The 22,703-nt window shown below is 36.8% G+C and overlaps 1 protein-coding gene across 12 annotated transcripts in view; it reads right to left on the reverse strand.

Annotated features, from left to right (window-relative positions):
* The window catches only part of PTPN13 (protein tyrosine phosphatase non-receptor type 13), a 217,638-nt gene that overhangs the window by 60,310 nt on the left and 134,625 nt on the right, over positions 1-22,703 (reverse strand). For 9 of the 12 annotated variants that reach the window (XR_005064231.1, XM_037030662.1, XM_037030639.1 and 6 more), the window contains 8 exons: positions 21,874-22,027; positions 21,473-21,611; positions 20,607-20,759; positions 19,682-19,864; positions 14,909-15,071; positions 10,063-10,480; positions 9,827-9,924; positions 8,187-8,243 (listed from right to left, as the gene is read on the reverse strand). Coding sequence is in view for 11 of the 12 variants with exons in the window: in XM_037030662.1 (XP_036886557.1) it covers positions 8,187-8,243; positions 9,827-9,924; positions 10,063-10,480; positions 14,909-15,071; positions 19,682-19,864; positions 20,607-20,759; positions 21,473-21,611; positions 21,874-22,027 (1,365 nt within the window). In the remaining variant the exon portion in view is untranslated. The remainder of the gene's footprint in view (positions 1-8,186; positions 8,244-9,826; positions 9,925-10,062; positions 10,481-14,908; positions 15,072-19,681; positions 19,865-20,606; positions 20,760-21,472; positions 21,612-21,873; positions 22,028-22,703) is intronic. The other 3 variants (XM_037030673.1, XM_037030667.1, XM_037030655.1) reach the window with 2 other exon arrangements.

Here is a 22,703-nt window from a genome sequence, read left to right on the forward strand (position 1 = left end):
TTATAAATTCCACAGGTTACTTAACCTAGTTTAATATTATCATCTAAACATCCAAGATGCTTTTGTCCTAAAATAGACAATACACTCTAGTTTTCAGCTGGAATCAAATGCAAAATGCAGCAGAACAAAACCCACAAAATAAAATAAAATAAGAGAGGTCATGGTAAGTATTTAAAGGTGAACTTTTGTCACCATCATGGAGACAAAGTCCACTTACTTTATACAGAGTGTTTTTGCCTTCAGTTATAAAACTGATGTTCTTAATGTTCCACAGAGTAGATGCTAGACTGTCAGAGATTTCAATTCAAAGAGTAAAAATGGCATTTTCTTTCCCAACACATGCACTAATAAGATTGGTTATTTATGTTGCTTACGTGGCTGATAAATGTGTTTATGTTAAGATATATCCTAGGTAAACATTATTGGATTGCACACACACTCATGATAAATTTACACTATTTTTGCATATTTACTTTCCTAACAATAAGCAACAGCTTAAGCTTTCTATATTCAAGGATTCACCAGTGACATTTAAGGATTCATTTATTCAACTATTCTTTCATCCTTCAACTGTTTACTGAACAATTTCCTTGTGAAAGTCCCTCACTGGGTAATTTATATACATAAATGAAATAATGTATATGACAGCCGCTAGCGTAGTAAATGTGAGCTGAATGAGACCAAATCTTTGCTAGAGGAGCAAAGATCTAGCCTGACTGATAGAGACTGTTGTTAAGACCAGCAGTTAAACAGTTGCATAGCAAAGGCATGAGTAAGACCTGTAAGAAAGGAGAGGCTTCTTCCTTCCAAAAATAAAGATTTCAAGGAAATGAGGTAGGATTTTAGTGAGTGGATTATGGAGATGGTTATACAGCAACAACTAAAGCATTAGCAAACGTCGAGATGGAGAGAAGGCAGAGAGTTCTGGGGAAATGCCACAGATGAGTTAGGCTCGAGTGCAAGACTTGAGTAGGGTGGATCTGACTCTTCTTTTGGAAACAGAAGCTTTGCTAATCCACTCTTTTTAACAGTGATATGTCCTCCCCATCACAGTCCACCTTCGTATAAAAGGACTTACTAATGCAAGGACAGAAGGAAGGAAAACTGTTGGTGTGCAACTACATGTTACTAGGTAGTACTGAGCACACACCAAGTTTTTACTTATCTTTGTATTCTATTCACATATATGTTCAAATATTTTTCCGTTGGTTTAAAAAAGGGAGGAGGGAGTATCTGAGAGCATATAATACATGACGGTGAAATATAAAGGTATTTATAGACTTCAATGAGGACTGAATAGAATTTATGAACCTCTGAAAGTGAAGGTAGCTAGAAATTTTAAGTACCAAGACATTTCTGAGTGAATTACTACATGAAAACAAACATTAATATTCAAGGAGTACTGTATTTTGCCATGTGAAATGCACTGCTGTGTATAATGTGCACCCACATTTTTTGCCCAAACTTTCAGGAAAAAGTATCTTTCATTAAAAATTTTAAATTAAATTATTCACTTATTTATTTATACTTGGATGCTTGTTTTTCATATTATTATGGAATTTTAGCATTTATTTTTAAATATAGTACAAAAAACTTTACATAACAAGTAATTACAAAACACAGGAATAGATACAAGGCAATCCAAGCACTACCCATGTATAATGCACATCCTTATTTTCCGTCAAAAATTTGGGCAAAAAATTGTGCATTACACACAGTAAAATATCCTACTTATCATTAAATCCTTAATTTTTTTCCCATTAATGTACTGCATGATCCAACAAATTCTGCAAATATTTTAAAGTAAAAAAAGAGCCTCAACTTGAAATTTCCACATCTGAGTGTTTTCTCCTTCTCCTGCTGTATCATCATGTAACACCAGTGTCATTCTCAATAATGTACCTGGAAGATATCTAAATCTAATAAATGCACAATTTAGAGATAAAATATATACCCTTTCTGTATTAGAGACTTGTCCCAATGCTGCCTTCCTCATCTCTCATAAGGGTCATGTGGACATCTATAGTTCCTAACTAGAATAACTGTAGATGCTAATAATAAATCTATCTATGAGTAAACGAATAGAATTTCCCAGTAAGATCATATTTATAGTAAGGCCAAAGCCATACAGGGTGGGGCACAAAGTAGGTTTACAGTTGTGTGTATGGAAAATAATACAATAATAAATAATACAGGAATAAACTGTTTTGCATACTCACAACTGTACCTACTTTTGCCCCATCATGTCTAATCAATCTGAGTCAACAGGTTTTTTTTTTGCAAGCGAAACTAATTTTTTGGTTATAGATATAGACTCTTATCAATTACAGAGCAGCTTCATGCCATTGATTCTAAGATTAACTGGACTACAGGTAGAGAAGGCTTTGGATAAATCCATCACTGAGCCTAGGGGAAAAGACCCATTCCAAATCCTGGGGATGATGGGTCAGTAGTAGCACCATGTAGGTATACAACAAAGAGAGGTACTTTTCATTGTTATACTACTAATATAATAATTGCTCTGGTGGTTAAGAGGACCACGGAAACTCTGATGTTTTATTTCTGCTATTAATAAATATCTGAGTGTTTGGGGCTATATAACATTTTGGGGACTCATTTGACTCATCCATAAAATAAAAAGACTTGGCTTGGATAAACTTTTAGTTCTTTTCGGTCCTCAATTTAGTTGACTCTATTTTTTTACTTCTGGTTAATTCCTGTACCTGTTGAATCTTTTGTGAGCACTTTGGACTTTTATTTTTATTATGACTTTTAACTTTGTATATATTTTAATTAAACCTTAGGTGGAAAAAAACTAGCATTTAAAATCACATTGCTCCTTGACACTTGAGTAAACAAAGTATGTTTTACAATATCACTTCTGTTTGTACAACATTTTATTACTTGGATTAAAGATCAGCCATAAGATGATGGAGGCACAGGTAAATATGGCTGGCCTCCTTGCACAACCACAGCAGAATCACAACTAAACTACAAAACAATTATCAACCAAAATTGTCAGAAAATTGACTGTATGTAAGTCTAACAACTAAGGAATTAAAGAAGTCTCATTTGTTCAGATGGGTAGGATGGGCGTAGATGCAGAGACATGGAGACAGGTGGTCTTGCACCCATGTATGGTGAATAAAAATTGAAAGGGGTATCTCAGGAGTAAGGGAACCAAGCCACACACCAGACCACCCAGCCCAGGGTTCCAATGCCTGTAAGACAGGTCTGCATAACATCTGGATGTAAAAATAAGCAGGGGTTGGGGGGCAGAGAAACTATGGGATTCTCAGGCATCTCTTCTTAAAGGGTCTGCAACGGACTTAGGACTTACGCAGACTATCCTCCTCTGGGCTGGTCCACCAGGGCAGCAGCTTGAAGGACACCAGTGTCATATAGGGAGAAACTGAAGTGACTGGCGTCAGGACAAGTGCCGGGCTACAGCTTCCTCCCAGGCAAAACACCAGGCAGTGTTTTGGCCTGGCAGTGGCTACTGTTCCTTTTCTGAGCGCTCCCCTAAACAGTCACAGAGTGGGCGGCTCCATATCTGCGACTCCAAGAGCCTGGATCACATGGGTTGCTCCACCTAAAAATTCCCTAAGGCTCCACCCCACCCAACTTACAGGTGAGCTTTTCTATATCAGTCCATGCTACTAAGAGAGGGAGTCAAAACAGATCTGCCTAATACATAGAAATAAACACAGGGAGGCGGCCAAAATGAGGAAACAAAGAAATATGGCTCAAATGAAGGAACGGAATAAAACTCCAGAAAAAGAATGACATGAAATGGAAATAAGTAATCTATCAGATGCAGAGTTCAAAACACTAGTTAAAAGGATCCTCAAGGAACTAATCATTGGGTACTTCAACAGCATAAAAAAGACCCAGGCAGAAATGAAGGCTACACTAAGTGAAATAAAAAAAAATTTACAGGGAATCAATAGTGGAGGGGATGAAGACAAGAATCATATCAATGATTTGGGACACAAGAAAGGAAAAAATTCAATCCGAACAGCAAGAAGAAAAAAAGAATCCAAAAAAACAAGGATAGGCTAAGAAGCTTCTAGGACAGCTTTAAATATAACAACATCTGCAGCATTGGGATGCCGGAAGGAGAAGAGAAAGAACAAGAAATTGAAAACTTATTTGGAAAAATAATTAAAGAAAACTTCCCTAATGTGGTGAAGGAAATAGACACATAGGTCTAGGAAACAGAGATTCACAAATAAGATGTATGCAAAAAGAACTGCACCAAGATACATCATAATTAAAATGCCAAAGCTTAAAGATAGAATCTTAAAAGCAGCAAGAGAAAGGCAGATAGTTACCTACAAAGGAGTTCCTATAAGACTGTCAGCTGATTTCTCAAAAGAAACTTTGCAGGCAAGAAGGGAGTGGAAAGATGTATTCCAAGTCATGAAAGGCAAGGATGTACATCTAAGACTGCTTTATCCAGCAAAGCTTTCATTTAGAATTGAAAGGCAGGTGAAGTGCTTCCCAGACAAGGTAAAGCTAAAGGAGTTCATCATCACTAAGCCCTTACTGTATGAAATGTTAAAGGGACTTAGGAAAAGAAGATTATCAAAACTATGAACATTAAAATGGCAATAAATTCAAAACTATCAACAACTGAATCTAAAAAACAAATGAAGGAAACAAGCAGAACAGAAACAGAATCATAGATATGGAGATTATTTGGAGAGTTATCATTTGGGAAGGTGAAAGGGGAAAATGAGGGAAAAGGTGCAGGGATTAAGTACAAAGTAGTAAATACAAAATAGGCAAGAGGAGGTTAACAGTATAGGAAATGGAGAAGCCACTGATATACATGACCCATGCACATGAACTAAAGGGGGGAGGGTGCCTGGAGGGAATGGAGGGTACTAGAACGAAGGGTACTGGAGGGAATAGGGTTGTTGTAGACGGTGGGTAAAAGGGGAAAAGTTGGGATAACTGTAATAGCATTATTCATAAAATATATTTTAAAAAGATTGGCCATAAAAATAATAACCAGATTTAATATTAAGAGAAAAAGCTTATTTTACTGTCTGTACCAAGTTCCTCTGTACCAGAATAACCTATTTCACACGACAACTTTTCCCTGCATTTTGTTTTTTTAAGGGTGTTCGATTCCATTTTTTTGGTTTGAACAGGAAGAAAGGTAACAGATCTAGATAAAAATGACTTTTCAATTTTATAATAATCCTAAATTATAGTAAAATGGGAAACACTAAAAACCACTTTTATATAATTTTTGCATCAGTTCTACATTTTTGTTTTTACTTGCTTAGCAGGAAATATGTGTGTTTTCTGAAAGATTAAGCAACTTAAAAAAATTACAATAAAAAATTGGAATCCTTCCTATTTCTCTTTCATGAAATTAGAAGATTCATCCCCTTATTCTTTTATATTCCCGTTCAAGTTTTACCTTCTTTAAGAGTCTCTGAAAGTTGTAAGTTTAAAATTAAATTTTATTTGTTGGTTCTTGTATTAAGGGATGAATAGATCAATATTAATTGATGCTCATTTCTAATTTTCTTCTAATAATCTTGACCAGTAAGGAAGAACATTGAAAACAGAATATGAGGTAATAAATTTGATTCATGGGCAAGTGCTTAACTTTCTGATTATCACTTACCTTACTTGAAAAAGCATGTTTGCCATGCTTTATTATGTGAAACTCAATTCTCAAAAGAATTCAGGGCTAACTGGGAAGATTCAGAGATAATTTTGAAAAAAACATAGCCTTGTCTGCTGGGCAACTGGGACACATCCACAGGAAGGTGAATCAACCCTTCCTCTGTAGGGATAGGGTTTGAAACAGAGAAACTGCTCTGTACATACTGTTCATGTGGTACACAATATAAATTCACATTCTTTTATCAGAAGCTAGGTTAAAACACATTTCAAGTTCTTACCCCTGAATAAATTACTACCCAGCTTCTTTAAAAATCTTAGCTGTTAGCCCTGGCTGGTGTGGCTCAGTGGATTGATTGCTGGCCTGAAAACCTAAGGGTCACTGGTTTGATTCCCAGGCAGGGCACATGCCTGGGTTGCAGGCCAGGTCCCCAGTAGGGGGTGTGCGAGAGGCAACCACACATTGACGTTTCTCTCCCTCTTTTTCTCCCTCCCTTCCCCTTTCTCTAAAAATAAATAAAATCTTTTAAAAACTTGGCTGTTAGAATAATACCTATAAATACAATTAGGCATTACTATGCTAGGAGACAGTTTAAAGAGTGAAGTAGAACATGAGCTTTGGAAATAGACTTCCTGAATTCAAATCATGGCATGGGAACTTGCTAGTTCCATGACTTTCTGTACAGTTCCACTTCTTTATGGTTTGGTTTCTCATTTGTGAAAAGGAAATAATATTAGCTCCTGCTTGATAGGGTTGTTGTGGAGATTAAATAAACACGAAGTGTTTGGTACACAGTAAGCATTCAATAGCTGTTAGACAAGAATTACTGCCATTGTGGACATTTTAATAATTGAGTTATTTAGATACACAGGTATTCTAAATTCAGTCCATGTAGGGCACTTGATCATCACAAATATATATGCCAGGGTCTTCATAACTAGGGCCCAAGTGGAAGTTGTTTTTTTAAATGATATGTCCCTCAGATTTTCCAAGATTGATATATTTTTTTTAATATAATTTTTATTTAATTCTTGTTCAAGTACAGGTTTCTGTCTTATAATCCCAACCCTGCCCGCCCCCCACCCCATGCTCCCCGCCTCCCTCCCCTTTCCACCCCCCACCCTTAGTTATTGTCCATGTGTCTTTTATACTTGTTCATGTGAGTCCATTCCCTTTTCCCCATATTTTTTAAAAAATAAGATGAGCCCTGGCTGGTGTGGCTCAGTGGATTGAGCGCTGGCCTATGAACTGAAAGGTCACTGGTTTGACCTTTCCCAGTCAGGGCCCATCCCTGGGTTGAGTGCCAGATTCCTGGTTGGGGCGTGTGAGAGGCAACTCTTTCTCTCTTGCACAACTATGTTTCTCTCTCTCCCCTCTCTAAAAAATAAATAAAATCTTTTAAAAAAAGAAGAAAAAATGCTACATTTACTATGCATATTTAAGGTATTGTGTGTATTTTTATGTTATGACAATTTCACTTTCAATAAATATTTTCCTCTCTAAAAGAACTGGTATGTGCATTTATATCAGAGAATGAGAATTATAGAAAATTAGCACTCAGCTGTTCGACTGTTTCGACCTAGCAGTTTCATATGGTTTAATCTACTCTCATGCCTACACTTTTGCCTTGGTTCTCAGGCAAATTAGAACTAAACTGAAAACTTCATCAAGTTTAACTATGTTATTTGGTTAACGTATTTGCTTCTTTTTCATCAGATTTCTGATTCTTTCAACTTCAAGAGTTTGAGGGTAAGTCTGAAGCACTTTTGGAGGAAAGTAGTGTATGTATAATAATAAAACATTCTTTCTACCCATGAAAAGTGCTAGAAAAATCAAGTAAGATAATGGCCACGTAAATATTTTATAACCTGAATTCTAAAACTTTTGAATCCACCAACTTTGAAGTTACTACACAAAGTTTCTTCTCATAACTTTGTTTCTTCGTAGACTTCTGAAGTATAAATCTCAATGTTTTAAGTCTCCAAATTCTTCACATAATACTTAGGATAAGATTCAATGCTGGTCCTATTTAGTTATTGAGCTTCATTCAACCTTATCCTCACATACCTCCATGCTGAGATTCCTACAGTTCCCGGAATCTGCTATACCTTCTCACATGTCTTCATGTCTCTGATTATACTACACTCCTGGTCTGGAATGCTTATCCATACCAGTCTATCTGAATAGATCCTTTTATTCAAGATTCAGCTCAAGTATCTCATTAAAATAGCCACTTCAGTTAAAACTCTTTTTGATCAAAATTATCTCTCACCTGAATTACCTTAGCCTCCCAATTAGTGTCCATATCGTTAATTTGTCATTTCTCTAGTTCATCAACATTAGCCTAAACTATAGGTCTCATCACATCACTATGATGTTGCAAAAGAATTGTACTTTTACAATTCCCCTTTGACTACACTGTAAGGCTTAAAATCATTGGCAAAGATTTGGAGACACTTCATTATTAGGTCTAAGACCAGTTCACAAGGTACAAGAGAAAAGGTATGATGAAAAGGAGGGGGAAAACATTTTATAAACCTACCATTTTCGTTTAAGGGTACTTGGGATGAAGAATTTCCAGAACTATGCAAAGTCATTCCTGTGGTATAAATTAAATTATTAGACAGTTTATAAAATGGTCAGATACTAGATATATAAGTAATTTCTTCTGATAAATTCATAAAAGCAGTAAAACATTAAGGTGCAACATTTGTTTTACTTATACTCAGAAAAATATGTCTTCTGACAATGGACTTACTATTTTTAATGCCCAGGTTAAGCATATCAACTTGTATCGCAGAATAAATTTAAACACGTGTATTATTTCTGACAATAACATTGATATGCCAGATATGAGATGATCAAACTGAAATGTTTAGAACATTTGTTCAAATGTTAAAAGAAAATCAAATATTCAATAAGAATAAATAATCTTAATCAAAAACTAACTGCAGAAAATAAGATTTCTTTCATGGGTTCTATCTGTGTTTATCTATGTAATATTACTACTCTACATCTGATATGTGATGGTTTTTTACATAAACCAAAGCCTTTCTGATGAAAATAGCTTAGACTTGATAAGAGATACCATATCTCTTAGTGAATGTACTTTGAAAAGTGTTTCCTAAAAGATTGAATCAGTGTCTTATGTTATTTTTAATACAAAAGGGTGACCTATAGGATGAAATCTTGCCTTTTAATTGTTTAAAAGTTTTTTTAAACCAATTAAATTACAATTGATGATAGTACAATCTCTGAAAATTGTGGAAGCCTATATTAATAAAGTAACATTACTTTCCATAAATATTTATCAATTCTAGTGTAGACCTCTTTTTTGACTTCACTTACTTCACATACCCCCAATTTTTACAGGGTAAAAAAAAATACTACTTTCTTAACTTTGTGAAGTTAGAGTTAAATGATCACACAAACTTTGGTCTAAGGAAGGGATGATTAGTATTATTTAGTTGAACAAAGGCAGAGGAGGGTTATTCTTGTTTCCCTTTGTCTCCTGAGTTGTTTCTTATTTTAAGCAATCTTCCAGACTTCTGTGTTTTACTATCTACTCTCCTGAAAGACTGGTTCTACCTTTAAAGATGCATAAAGCAACAGGAAATCTGAACTATTTACCTTACAAGGTAGTGTGTGTTTATAAACACAGAATGTCTATACTTATTAACAGGCCCCGGCTAGCTGGGAGAATTTGAAAAACTTAAATCAACTAGGATTTTCTACCTACAATGACAGCACATTCATAAAATTATCTGTTTTTAGAGACAGTTCCATTCATGCTAAGCTGAAAGTACCCTAAATAAACTTTTCTTCAAAAAACACAGCATTTGTGGAATCTACTTTCACAGGCTTGTAAGGAAAATCCAAAGGAAGGCCATCCAAAGCCATGTGCTCTCTGTCTGGGTAAAACTCTCTCTTGGTAAAATTGTCGTGGCTTTTAATTACCCCCAAGAGAAAGCTGACTAGTGGTCTGTGCCATGAAGCAATCACTCGAGTCATTTTTGATTCGACTTGGTGCATTTTAAGCAGTCTAAAACCTTATATTCACAAATAGTTTTGGCAATTGGGATATAAAACCAAAAATAATTTCTTGGTAGATTACATTGTATTGTTCACTTCACTATGAGCACCAGGTACAGGGGGAAAGAAGGTAAGCTTGTTTATGCTGACCTATAACATGTGCTTGACCAGGGTCTTCAAAAGATGAGAAGTCTGATTCATGTTTCCTCCTTTCAGGACTTCTATTTAAACTTGCAACAGACTTTGAACTAAAGAGGGAAAAGGAAGGTAGGAGGGGGGTGTGTCAATGTAAAAAATATGGTGAAAATAATAAAATGTCAAAACAAAAACAAATGTATGAAATGTAGAATTGACAAATATGTAGTCTGGGTAAATTACATTCTTACTTATTAGGTTTTGTGACTCCTGTCAAAGGCTCTGTATCAGATCTTGCCATTTGGTGAAATGGTTTTCCTACCAACTCCGCAATGGTCTGTGACGGGGATTCCAGGTTAACAAGAACATTTTTCCGATGAGGATAGAGAGAGGCCTGACTGAGATCATGGTATGATTTACTCATCCCTCTAGGCTTTTCCTCCCATGAAGTTTTCTCACTCTTCTCTTTTGCACTTTTTTGCAATGGCTGGTAAAGCGACAGCTCTGAGCAGGACAGCCTCTTCAGAATCTCAGCTTGAACTGACAGAGGTCGAACGGCAAGTTTGTTCAGGGTGCTGCTGGCCAGACTGCCAGTGCTGACTGCTCGTCCCATATTAAATCCTCTAACGGACTCCGCTTGGAGATTCAGGCTCCTAAACGAAGCTCTCTCTACAAGGAAACAGGATTGCTTTACATGATGGAAACACCGCAGAACCTTTATGAGAAGTTATTTTAATAAATAAAATACAGCATGCAGTTTTTAATCATTTTGATTGTCAGCATAAAAAGGAGGTTGGAAGGTCTTGCTTTTCATACCATCTCTCCATCCTTGTAGTTTTCTGGCATCCAGGGCCTGGTCAGCATTTCCTACTTCCTCTAATGATTTCCTTGGATCCAATAACATTTAGGCCTCAGGCTTGCTGACCCCAAATTCCCAATTATGGATTTCAGTTAGAAATGAGAATGACATTTGACAGAGAAATTTTCCAACCTAGTAGTGTGCCTGCTAAAACACCACAAACCAAGGATGGGAGAGGGGGAGATGAACCCTCAACGGGCCAGCACGGTGAGATGACACCTAAAGGAGAAGCTGTGTGGAGGATGTCTGCCCACAGATAAAGTCCTTCACAATTACGTGCTTAAAAGCTTATGGCAGACTGTGGTGATGGTTACACAGATCTGTGAGTATACTAAAAACCACTGAACTGTACACTTTAGGTGAGTAAATTATATGGTTTGTGAATTTTATCTCAAAACTGTCACCAAAAAAGGCACTCACGGTAAAATATTTCTTCCATTATTCCATTACTGTGCCAATCCCCCATACAACCTTGTTGACTTTTCGTGATTAAACTGAGGCACAGGAGCCACGAGAGGATCAAATATTGTCTTCTCGCTCCTGGTTTCTGTTAATGAACATGATCAAGGAGCTGGGGTCCTCTTCATGTTTGAATTCCTTTCACTCCTACATACACATCCAAAGTCTTCTCTTAGAGGCAAAATTAGACATACCATCTAACAAGCGCTTGGCTATTCTACAGAGTCCAGCATGAATAACACCCCATTTTTTACTATGAAATCTTTTATTAAAAACCATAAGCATGTAATTCTGTAATATAACAATATCACACTCAAGCACACCATATGGCATTTTAGGTGAAATCTTCAAATTAAAACTGTAAATGATCACACCCATGTTATTACCATATGAACCACACTCAAGCAGGTGTTATTTCTGCTAGACCCTGTATTTTGTAGAACCAATATGCTATGGAAGTATTTGAACATTTGAGGCTATTAAAAAAAGCAATGCATCACAGAATTTTGGCGTCAAAATCCTTTAATGTAAATAAAGGACTGGGAGCGTAGAATTTTAAATGATTTAGTTGTCCATGCGTTAGTAATTCACATCACAAGGCATCCCACTGGCCATGCCCCACCCCTTGTAAAGTACCAACACCACGTTGCACTTTAAGGAATACAGCTTGACTATAAGTAGCTGTGAAACTTCCTTTTCAAAAGAAAATGTCAACTGTTGCTGACTTAGATTTTTAGATTGTTTCATTATCTTCATTTCCTAGGAAGATTAATAATCAATACTTCATCTCAGGTAAAGGAAGATAGGAAAACATTAAAGGTATATAAATAATATTCATGCATTAGGATGGGGTTTAAATAAACATGTCTCATTGTCATCAGAGAAAATCGATGTGTTTCTACATGAAGTAGAAATGGTCACCCAATTAAAACACGATAAAAAACAAAACAACAAAAAAAAGCTTTGGTTTAAAAATTCCCAGAAGGATCTTTAGCATAAAACATAGAGTTTTTATTAGAGCAGATGGTATTTCTATTTTCTTTTACTTTGAGAACAGACTAAAGATGCCAAACTGGAGTCTTACAAAGATTCAATCACCAACAAATACCTTTACAACCAATAGATTCTTCACCTTTAAGGAAAATGTAGATCAGGCTTTGGCAGGAATAGGGATAGTTCAATTCAGGATATATCTCTTCTGTAAACATCAAGGATTGTGCTATTCAAATCTGCTCATAGCCTACTCCTGGGTAGGATTTAAAATACTGCAGGTATTTATGGAATGGAGTCAAAAACCATCCAGTTACCTGGTCTATCCTACTGCTTTTCAACTGGAAAAAACCAACATAGATAGGATGGGATAAAGCATTAGAATGAGCCTACATCCTAATACTGATGTTTCAAATATGAACTCAAAGGCTTACTAGTTCCGCACTCAGGCGGCAGTACACTTCCTAATCTTTGTCTGGGCTGTGTCCAGGCCCTTTCACTGTTGTGTAATTCCTTTTTATGTCAGCTTAACTGTGTATGATCTTCTGAGAGGAGCTCCAGTCATTTTTGTTATCCCACAGCAGTGAGCATAGTGTCTTATAAGTAGTAAGTACTCAATAAAATGATTATTAATTTCAATTTAATTCCATGCAAATTAGTTCTTTGGAAGCTCATCAATGTAGGAAGAGTATTGGATTAGGATTTAAGAGATCAAGGTTTCCTCCTTGTTCAGCCTCTAACTCTAAGGTTAGGTGAAATACATCTCCTCTGAACCTGACTGATTCCTCATCACTAAAATTTTGCACTTACTGGCCTCTAAAGTTCTTTCTAGCACCAAAACTCTATCATGCTAAACAAGTAACACACATCTGTTAGCCCTCAACATCCTACAGAAGAAAACAGTTATTTCCACTTATCTAGTACAAATAGTTTAGTGGGCAGGCAGTTACTTCTAAGCCAATTCTAACAAGAAAATAATTCCTTTGAAGGCTAAACAAAATCTGGGGGAAATGTAGATAATATCCTCTTAAAGTGCTTTCACAGACAAGTTCTAGGATCCACAGCTGTTGTGTTCCTAGGGGGCAAACCTGTGACATACAGAAAGCATTCCCTCCTCATGGATGAAGAAACTGAGACTCGAAAAAAGTCAGTTATTTTCCTAAGGTCATACTCCTCCCTCCTCCTCCTACTAGTAATAGTAGTGGTAAAGTTGATGGTGGTCATGATAACAATGAAATGTATTCAACATTTATATTATGCCAGGCACTTTTCAAGTGCTTTACAGTATGTTCATCTTCAAAACAATCTTCTGATGCAGGTATCGTCATTTTGATAACGATTGTACAGATGGGGAACTAACAGAGAGAGTTTGTACTTAAACTCTCTGCCTGCCAAGATTCAAAACTTTAAGTAATAGAGTGAGGTTTGAACTCTGGCTATTGGTTTTGTTAAGATCTATACTATATTATTCTTTAGTATAAGAAATATTAAGCATGAAGGGCTGGCTTCATCGTTTGTCTTCTCTCTTTTTACTATAGCCCACTATGCCACATCTATAATGATGTAGCCTTCAACTGTTCAATTCTGGCTTGTACTGAACAGAATATGAGTCCACAAAGATATACTGGTAGCCCTAGTAAGTTTGATATTTTGCTATACTTTGAGAATATATAAGAGCATACAAATTTTTAAGCAGAGCAAAGCAGGGAAAGAAAAGGAATAATGAGATTATAGCAGTAGTTATATTTTAGCATGCATAAACATTAGTGAGGAAAGCATGTTAAAATACAAATTCCTGGGACCCAATGCCCAAAGCTTGGGATTCACCACGCTTCAGGTAGGTTTCTGGAATCTTCATTTTTAATCAGCATACGGCCCCTACTTTCTTGATTTTGAAAGGCTGGGAAACATCCATTCATAGGTTGCCATCTCCTCATTCTGATCCCATGGGGAAGATATTTTTTGTAAGATTTCAGGATGTGAGAAAGTTTGGATAAAGAATTCACAGAGCTCTGTTGCACAGGTTATGAGTGCTATTCCATTAAAAATTGTAAACTTCAGAGTTTTTAACTTGAAATCTGTAACAATATTCTATGCAGAAATAAGACTTTGTGGAACTTTAATTTCCACATGTGATCTTGCAAAGTGACCTTTAAAATCTTGATTCTAATTGAGATACTCTTTCAGGGCTGAATTAGTTTCTTCTGCTGGTTCCTTTTCAAAAGAACCTGAAACCACTCTCCTGACCATTTAAATTGGGTGCTGTGGTTCATCTCAGTCTCAGAACAGGGACACACCCAGGCAAAGATAACAGACGGGAAATGTGCCACCTCCAAAACTGTTATGGTATGTAACTGCACCCTGCTGGGTGCACATTCCCCTGCCTCCTTTAAAGTTCTACTTCAAGTGCCACCAGTCAAGTACCCTCATTTCTGGTCTCCCTCTCCTCTTGTGGTGATCACAGAGTCTGTACAATTTGATCTATTATTCAAACCTTGACCTTTATTGTGTATTGTTTATTGTTTCATGTATATTGGTCTTACCTCCCCAAATAGTGTTAAAACAGAAATTTCAACGGGTATTCCCTGATTGATCTGGGCTTATGTTATCAAAATAAACATGAAGTTGAAATCTCGGCTTCACTGGTAACACATTCATGAACTTGACTTTGTCATTTAACATCTATATATCTTGTAATTTTCATCCTAAACATGGAAATTTTAAAAAAATTTGTGGCAACCGTCATGCATATATCCTGGAGTCATGTGTCACAGTTTGTTTCTCCTTACCAATATCTTGGGCATCTTGGTTGCTCTGTCTTGCTCTCATCTGCAGCTGGAACTTGTGCTGGGAAGAGCAGAGGTGCAGCAGGTACTGGCACACCTTACTGCTGTCTGTCTGGAAGGCGTGTTTTATCCCGTCTGATGTATTCTGCAATGTGATTTTCTTCTTCTACAATATTAATCGGGGGTATTAATAACCAGGATATTACCTTATTACTCTGTAACATCACTGAATTCTGTAAAGACATTAGTATGTAAATATTACTTTTATCTCACATTATTAGGCATTAGTATTCCTTGTCCTACACTTCATACAAGTATAGAAAACTATAAACCAGTATTATTACAAATTCAGGAAGTAAAAGATATTAATATTATTTGCCACTTTCAGCAGTTATAGCCTAAACTAGACTCCACACTAGCCACCAGCAAGGAGAACACAGTTTCCTTTAATAAGGTACCAATATTTTCAGTTTACTGCAATGTTTACAAACACCAAAACTATTTGAAAACAAAAAGTACAGGAAATACCTGTTCCACTCTCTTGGATGAGAAAATGAAGTTCAATAAAAAATTAACTTAATGAAACTGCTGGCCTAAAAATTGAACAAGTGAATATTCAGAGACAGTGATTCTTGCCAAAATCAGGGAAGGAAGGGGAACCTCAATTAGTCTTATTTCCCTGAGGTTTCCTGAAAAACTCCCTCATGTGTAAGAGGGCATTCGTCTTACATCCCAAAATGTTACGACCTTTGTGGTAAGGCTTGAAGTGTTCTGTGTGCCTAAAAAGTCAAGCATTCAACATGCTGGGATGTAAGACGAATGTCTCTGGAGAACTGCTTAAGTCAGGTTAGATACCACACTAGCTCTTGGTTTCTTCTTTGGTGCAAATTATTCTTTCTACTTGATGTCCCTTGTCATGTTACTTCAAATGCAGAAATAAGCATTAAAAAAGTCAAATTTAGTAGGCATACAAAAAGTCAAATACACATCTGGACTTCTGGCCACGATGGAGGTGTGGGTAGACACGCTAGGCCTCCTCGCACAACCAAAATAAGGAAAACAAAAATTTAGAAATAAAAAAACAACGAGTACTGACAGAAAATTGAACTGTATGGAAGTCCAACAACCAAGGAGTTAAAGAAGAAATATTCATCCAGACTGGTAGGAGGGGCGAAGTCGGGCGGCAGGGGTGGAGAAGACTCACAGCAAAGTGATCGCTAGTGGACCCTGGGTGCGCAAGGTGGCAGTGGGTGGACCCAGCAAGGTGGTGGACTGTGGAGGGGCATGGAGCACAAGACAGCTGGTGGACTGTGGTAAACCGGGCAAAACTGGAGAGTGAGACAGACTTTGCAACCCAGGGCTCCAGTGCAGGGAAATAAAGCCTCAAAACACTGATTGAAAACACCTGTGGGGGTTGAGGTGCCCAGGAGAGACTCCCAGCCTCAAAGAAGAATTAGATGGAGAGACCCACAGGGTCCTAGAATGTACACAAGCCCACCCACCCAAGAACCAGCACCAGAAGGGCCCATTTTCCCTGGGGCAAGCGGCAGAAGTGACTGAAATCCAGCAGAGAGCAGAGCAAGCACCATTGTTCCCTCTTGGACCCCACCCCACATACTATGCCACAACCCAGCAACTGAGTTGCTTCACCCAGGCGAACAACTAAGGCTCTGCCCCTCACTACATAATAGACACATCAAGATGGAAAAAAAAGGGCACAAATGAAAGAACAGATAAAAGCTCCAGAACAAATACAACTAAGCAACAAAGAGATACCAACCTACCAGATACACAGTTCAAAGCACTAGTAATCAGGATGCTCACAGAATTGGTTGATTTTGGTCACATATTAGATGAAAAAAATGAAGGCTACACTAAGTGAAATGAAGGAAAATGTACAGGGAACCAACAGTGATGGGAAGGAAACTGGGACTCAAATCAAAGGAGTGGAGCAGAAGGAAGAAAAGAAACAACCAAACAGAACAGAATGAAGAAACAAGAATTTGAAAAAAAGAAGCAGAAGCTTAGGAACTTCCAGGACATCTTTAAACATTCCAACATCCAATTATAGGGGTACCAGAAGGAGGAGAAGAAGAAAAGCAACAAGTGGAAAACTTATTTGAACAAATAATAAAGGAGAACTTCCCCATTCTGGCAAAGGAAATAGACTTCCAGGAGGTCCAGGAAGCTCAGAGAATCCTGAAGAACTTGGACCCAAGGAGGAACACACCAAGGCGCATCATAATTACATCAGCCAAGATTAAAATTAAAGAGAGAATTCTAGAAGCAGCAAGAGATAAGGAGGCAGTTACCTACAAAGGAGTTCCCATAAGACTGTCAGCTCATTTCTCAAAAGAGACCTTACAGGCAAGAAGGGGCTGGAAAGAAGTATTCCAAGTCATGAAAGACAAGGACCTACATCCAAGATTGCTCTATCCAGCAAAGCTTTCATTTAGAATGGAAGGGCAGATAAAGGGCTTCTCAGATAAGGTCAAGTTCAAGGAGTTCATCATCACCAAGCCCTTATTATATGAAATATTAAAGGAACTTATTTAAGAAAAAAAAGATAGAAAATATGTACAGTAAAATGACAGCAAATTCACAGTTATTAACAACCACACCTAAAATAAAAACAAACTCAGCAAACAACTATAACAGGTACAGAACCATAGAAATGGAGATCACATGGAGGGTTAGCAACAAGGGAGGAGGAGGAGGAGAAAGGGGGAAAGGTACAGAGAATAAGTAGCATAGATGGTGGGGAGAAAATAGACAGGGGGAGGGCAAGAATAGTATGGGAAATGTAGAAGCTAAAGCACTTATAACACATGGACATGAACTAAGGTGGGGAATGTGGGTGGGAGTGGGTATGCAGGGTGGAGGGGAGTGAAGGGGGAAATGGGACAACTGTAATAGAATAATCAATAAACTATAAAAGTCAAATACATAACAGAATATGTATTATTCAAATTTCATTCATGCAGGTGCCATTTTCATAATTTCTGGACTTATTTATAAATTTTTATATTGACTTTGCTTAGTTATATAAATCCACTTAAAGACACTTTATATCACAACTATAAATAGAAAACCAGTATTACTTCCCATAAATAGAACCCAGCTATAAAAATATGTAATTGATGCAATAAAAACCAAATAAGATGTTTTTTGCAATGAAATCTGTAAGGCCCCGTTCTCTTCATTAAAAAAGGAAACCAGAAAATATTAGAGAGGAGTTAAAGACATAATACCACAAAACTAGTACCTTGACTATCAGCAGTATACTTAGCAATTCAAGTAGTTGGAAAATTTTTCTAAAATACCATTTAACCACTGTAAAGTAATTTCCAAGGATGTTGACCTCCAGAGCTATAAAGCTATAGAAGTTTGAAACAAATTATCAGAGCAACTGATTCTAAGTGTTAACTGATGGACTGGACAAGAAATGCGCCCAAGGGAATCCAGTAGTGAGAGATGAAAAGGGCATGAAAAGGTGATGTTTCCACCTCCCCACATGCTAGTGGAAGAAAAAAAGGACGGTACAAAAGAGAGCTCTGTGTAAAAGCAAGCACTTGGGATGAACTGGCTAAACACAGGAATAGTTTGCATGGGAATGTGGTCTATTCTTTATTACTGGAGATCTTTAAAAATGAGCCAATCACAGCTAGTTCCACATATGGTAGAACTTGTGTGATAGCTCAGCAAATGACAGAGAGCTGAATGGTGAATGATTATTTGATTTGTTGCCTTTCAAAACTGGTCAAAATTACATTTGCATTTAATTAATCTAAGGTTTCCTCCAGATACCTGCACTGCTAGCATTTCCACTGAGGGAAGTAAATTAAACCCAGGTAAGTTTTTGGTCTTGACAATCCTGAAAGATGTGAATGCTCTGGCCTTTCCTCAGAGATTATTATCTGGTAATCTTAGGGGTTTCAGAGGAAACAAATTAACTAACCATTAGATCTACAATGGATTCCAGGAGTCTCGAGGCTGAAGACTATCCAAAGTCCGTTGAGACCTTGACACTGATATTTTTATAAACAATATTCTGGTGAGACCATATTTTAGCTCAAATATAAACTAAAGATGTCAGCAGTTCCTAAATCCCATTTGGAAAAAAAGTACCTAAACATATTTTTGATTCACCCCTGGGGTTTGCCAATTGTCTTTCAATGTTCAGATATTGCAACTATGTTCAGAATCAAAATATGCCTTTATAGTTGACTTTCATAAACATGATTTTCTAAAACTCTTTTTTTAAACTTCATGTCTACAGACAGCATACACTAAAACTTAAAATTGCAGAAAATTCTAGGATTAGTTCATAAAATCCAGTAAGTCTCGGGACCACTGAGATTCAAATACAGTTGCTGTGAGAGACCTATTACTGAGCAAGGCAAAGTTCACAGTGATTAAGATAGATGTCTTTCTTAAATACATTAAAGTGGTTTCTCCATGTGAGAACTTAGTACCCTAGAATAACTTTTGAATTAACAGAGAAGTCAGCTAGCTTATTATTTAACTAAAGTTAATTGAGCATGTAACCAGATAGGAATGTGTAATTTTAAAAAAATCACCTTCTGAGAAAATAAAAAACAAATAAATCTCAATAATACTTCCTGCAGTTAAGAAAGAAGAGCAAAAAGTATTGACATATTAGCCCTACTGAGCGATAGGGTTTAAAGCTTACTTAAGTAATGTCAATGAATGTTACGTTTGAAATTGAGAACACTTATTTTAAAACATAATCAAACAGATGTGACTTAGACATACTGAAAAAGAAATCTTCTTGGTTTCCCTCCATGGAAAGCGAAGGACCAATGTGCGAACTCCATTGTGAACTTCAAACACGAGGACACCTTTAGAACAGACTCCTAGTAATATTCCAGTTTGTGACTTTTTCTCAGGGTGCACCCGATGGAAATGAACTCCATATTCTGTCAGTCTTTGGCAGACCTGTTGGAACAATAGCACATACTTTGCTAAAAGGTGACAAAGATACAGAACCTGTACCAATATAATTTAATATAGAAAGGATAGTCTTTCCAACAAATGTTGCTGAAACAATTGAATAGTCACATGCCAAGAAAATGAATCTGGACCTTACATCCAATATATGAAAATTAACCCAAAATGAACCAAAGATCTAAATACAGGAGTTAAATTATACAACTTAGAAAAATCTCTGTCACTATGGACTAGATAAAAATTTCTTAGATGGAACATTAAAAGTACGAAGCATGCTCTGGCTGGTGTGTGGCTCAGTGGATTGAGCACTGGCCTGTGAACCAAAGAGTCACCAGTTCAATTCCTAGTCAGAGCACATGCCTGGGTTTTGGGCCAGGTCCCCAGTAGGGGGTGCACAAGAGGCAATCACACACTGATGTTTCTGTCCTTCTCTTTCTCCCTTCCCCTCTGTCTAAAAATAAATAAATAAAATCTTTTTTAAAAAAGTATGTGGAATCCATAGCCACGTGGCCATGGGTTCAAATCATAGTTTTGCCTCACATACCAGCCGCTGACTTTGTGAATATCACACGTCCCTTTTGAGTTTCTGTTCTCTTAGAAAATGAGAATTAAAACACCATGGTTGCAGTCAGGAATAAATAAAGTGAGTTAATGCACAGTATCATTTATTGGCACCTTGCTTACTATGATAAAGATACAAAGCTTATCATTTGCAATGCTGCGTGCTTACCTTTAAAAATTCTAACTCTGTCTCTTTTTCAGAAGCTCCTGCATAGGTACTATGCAATTTGGGTAACTCTTCTTTAATATAGGATAAGTCAAGTTTCTCCATTACCCTGGGAGGCAAATAATGCTCCAGTCTAAAATAAGACACACCGTGAACCTAGAAAGGAGAATGATTTTTTAAGCAATTGTTTTCCCTCCTTTTCTTATTGTAAAAGTTCTTACATCGACCAAAAGATAAGATACTTCTATTTATAGTTCTCTCTGTGGAGTGCGTTTCAGAGGAAATGCATTCTTTTTTATTCAGTTTGGTAGAATGACTGAACTGACTGGCAAAGTTGAGGAGAGACTGACAATCAAGAACCAAATGTCACTATAGTTAAGGGTTAATGCTGTGAAGGATGCTGCTTGAGCGGCCGAGTCAACTGCCTCTTGCTTCCTCTTCGATCACTTATATTCTAGAACATTTGGGTTGAGACATCTCTTCTTCATACAATGAGCTCTGCGAGGTTCTCAGCCCATCACTGCGTGGATCAATATGGAAAGTAGAAGACTCTTTTATTCCAAATCTGGTTAGTAACCCTGCGTCTACTACCTATCAGTTAGAAACTCGGAAGAGAAAGGGCAAGCGCTAGATATCTCAAAACTCTGAAATAGGACAACGAAAGGAAGGAAAGAAGGAAGGGAAATCCCACATTGTATGATTTTACATAACCAGTGTACACGAGGATCTCGGTCACTTTGAAGTATTAAACTAGCCTCAAAAATCTCGAGATCTAAAGAGCAAACACCTTAACTAGGTTTAGTCTTTAACTATGCTGAGGATAAGGACATCAATTCAAAAGTGGTCCCAGAGAAAGTAATAAATCCCACCTCTGGTTGATAATCTCCATACTCAGCCTGGAGAGCCAAGGATGCCAGCAATAAAGAAGTCTCATCATCACAGTGTGTCCTTTCCTCCAAGATGTCTTTTCGAAGCTGGAGATAATACTGATGACAGGTCAGCGCATGTCTGGAAAATAAATACAAACACAGGACATCTAGGCTTTCGTCTTCAACCTTGGGATAATTTTTATTACTGACAAGTAAGTTTAGTTTCCAAAAAGTTTATTATTAAGCTCTTAAGCCACAACAATTTAATAAACTACATGAAAGGAATTCTTTATGATAAAGAAGACACTATCATCGATCAGATCAAATAATTCAGTGTCAGTATACCAAAGAGTCAAAAGCCCAAGGGTCAAAAAGAGAAAAATAGAAAACTGTGTACTCACTGTATTAGACTAACGTCATCCATGAAAAATTTAATTCGGAAAAACAAAGTGAAAGGAACAGTGGCTTTGTTCTTTTTCTTTGGTTCTTCTTTCCATCCCTCTGGGGCCACTTTGGTTAATTTTAAATCAGGATCAACAAAGAAATATTCATTTTCTAAAACAGAATAAAAACCATTCAGATAAAATAAAAATACTTCAATGTTTTCTTTCAATTTCTTCATGTTTTGGTTAGACTTGCACAAAATACTTTCACGAGAGAATAAAACAAGATCCCACAGAAGCAGGACAGTGAGCTTTGAGGTGCTGAATGTGGATGCGCCGCAACACGGCTCAGTCTTTTAAGAATGAAGGGTCTGAAGACAGACAGACTTGGATTCAACCACTGGCCACATCACTTACTGTCTAGGTGACCAATGAATAAATTTAACCCTGCTAGGCATCAGTTTTCTCGTCTATAAAATGAGGACAGTGCTATTTCCTGCAACTCCTGCTTTATAAGGTTTTCATAGGAATCGAATGACATAATAAATATAAAACACTTGGCAAAGTACGTGGCCATGAGTAAGCAAGCATTCAATAAATGTTAGCTATTATTTATTATTATTGAGCTACCAGTTGAAAACTAGGAAGAATAGTCATCACTTTATTTTTATTTTTTAATGTCATCACATAAGTATTATTGGCTCTCTTCAAATAAAAGATTATTCAGTTACATCTGATTTATCCAGAATGTTTAAGAAATTAGGTTGCATTATACATTGAAATTCTAGTTAATTGAATATTTAGATAGTACTACCTGTTTATTCTAAAATGATAATTAGTAAAGTGAT

The sequence above is a fragment of the Sturnira hondurensis genome, unplaced genomic scaffold, assembly GCF_014824575.4.
Source record: "Sturnira hondurensis isolate 20B ecotype Veracruz unplaced genomic scaffold, ASM1482457v3 Scaffold0001721, whole genome shotgun sequence".
Taxonomy (NCBI): domain Eukaryota; kingdom Metazoa; phylum Chordata; class Mammalia; order Chiroptera; family Phyllostomidae; genus Sturnira; species Sturnira hondurensis.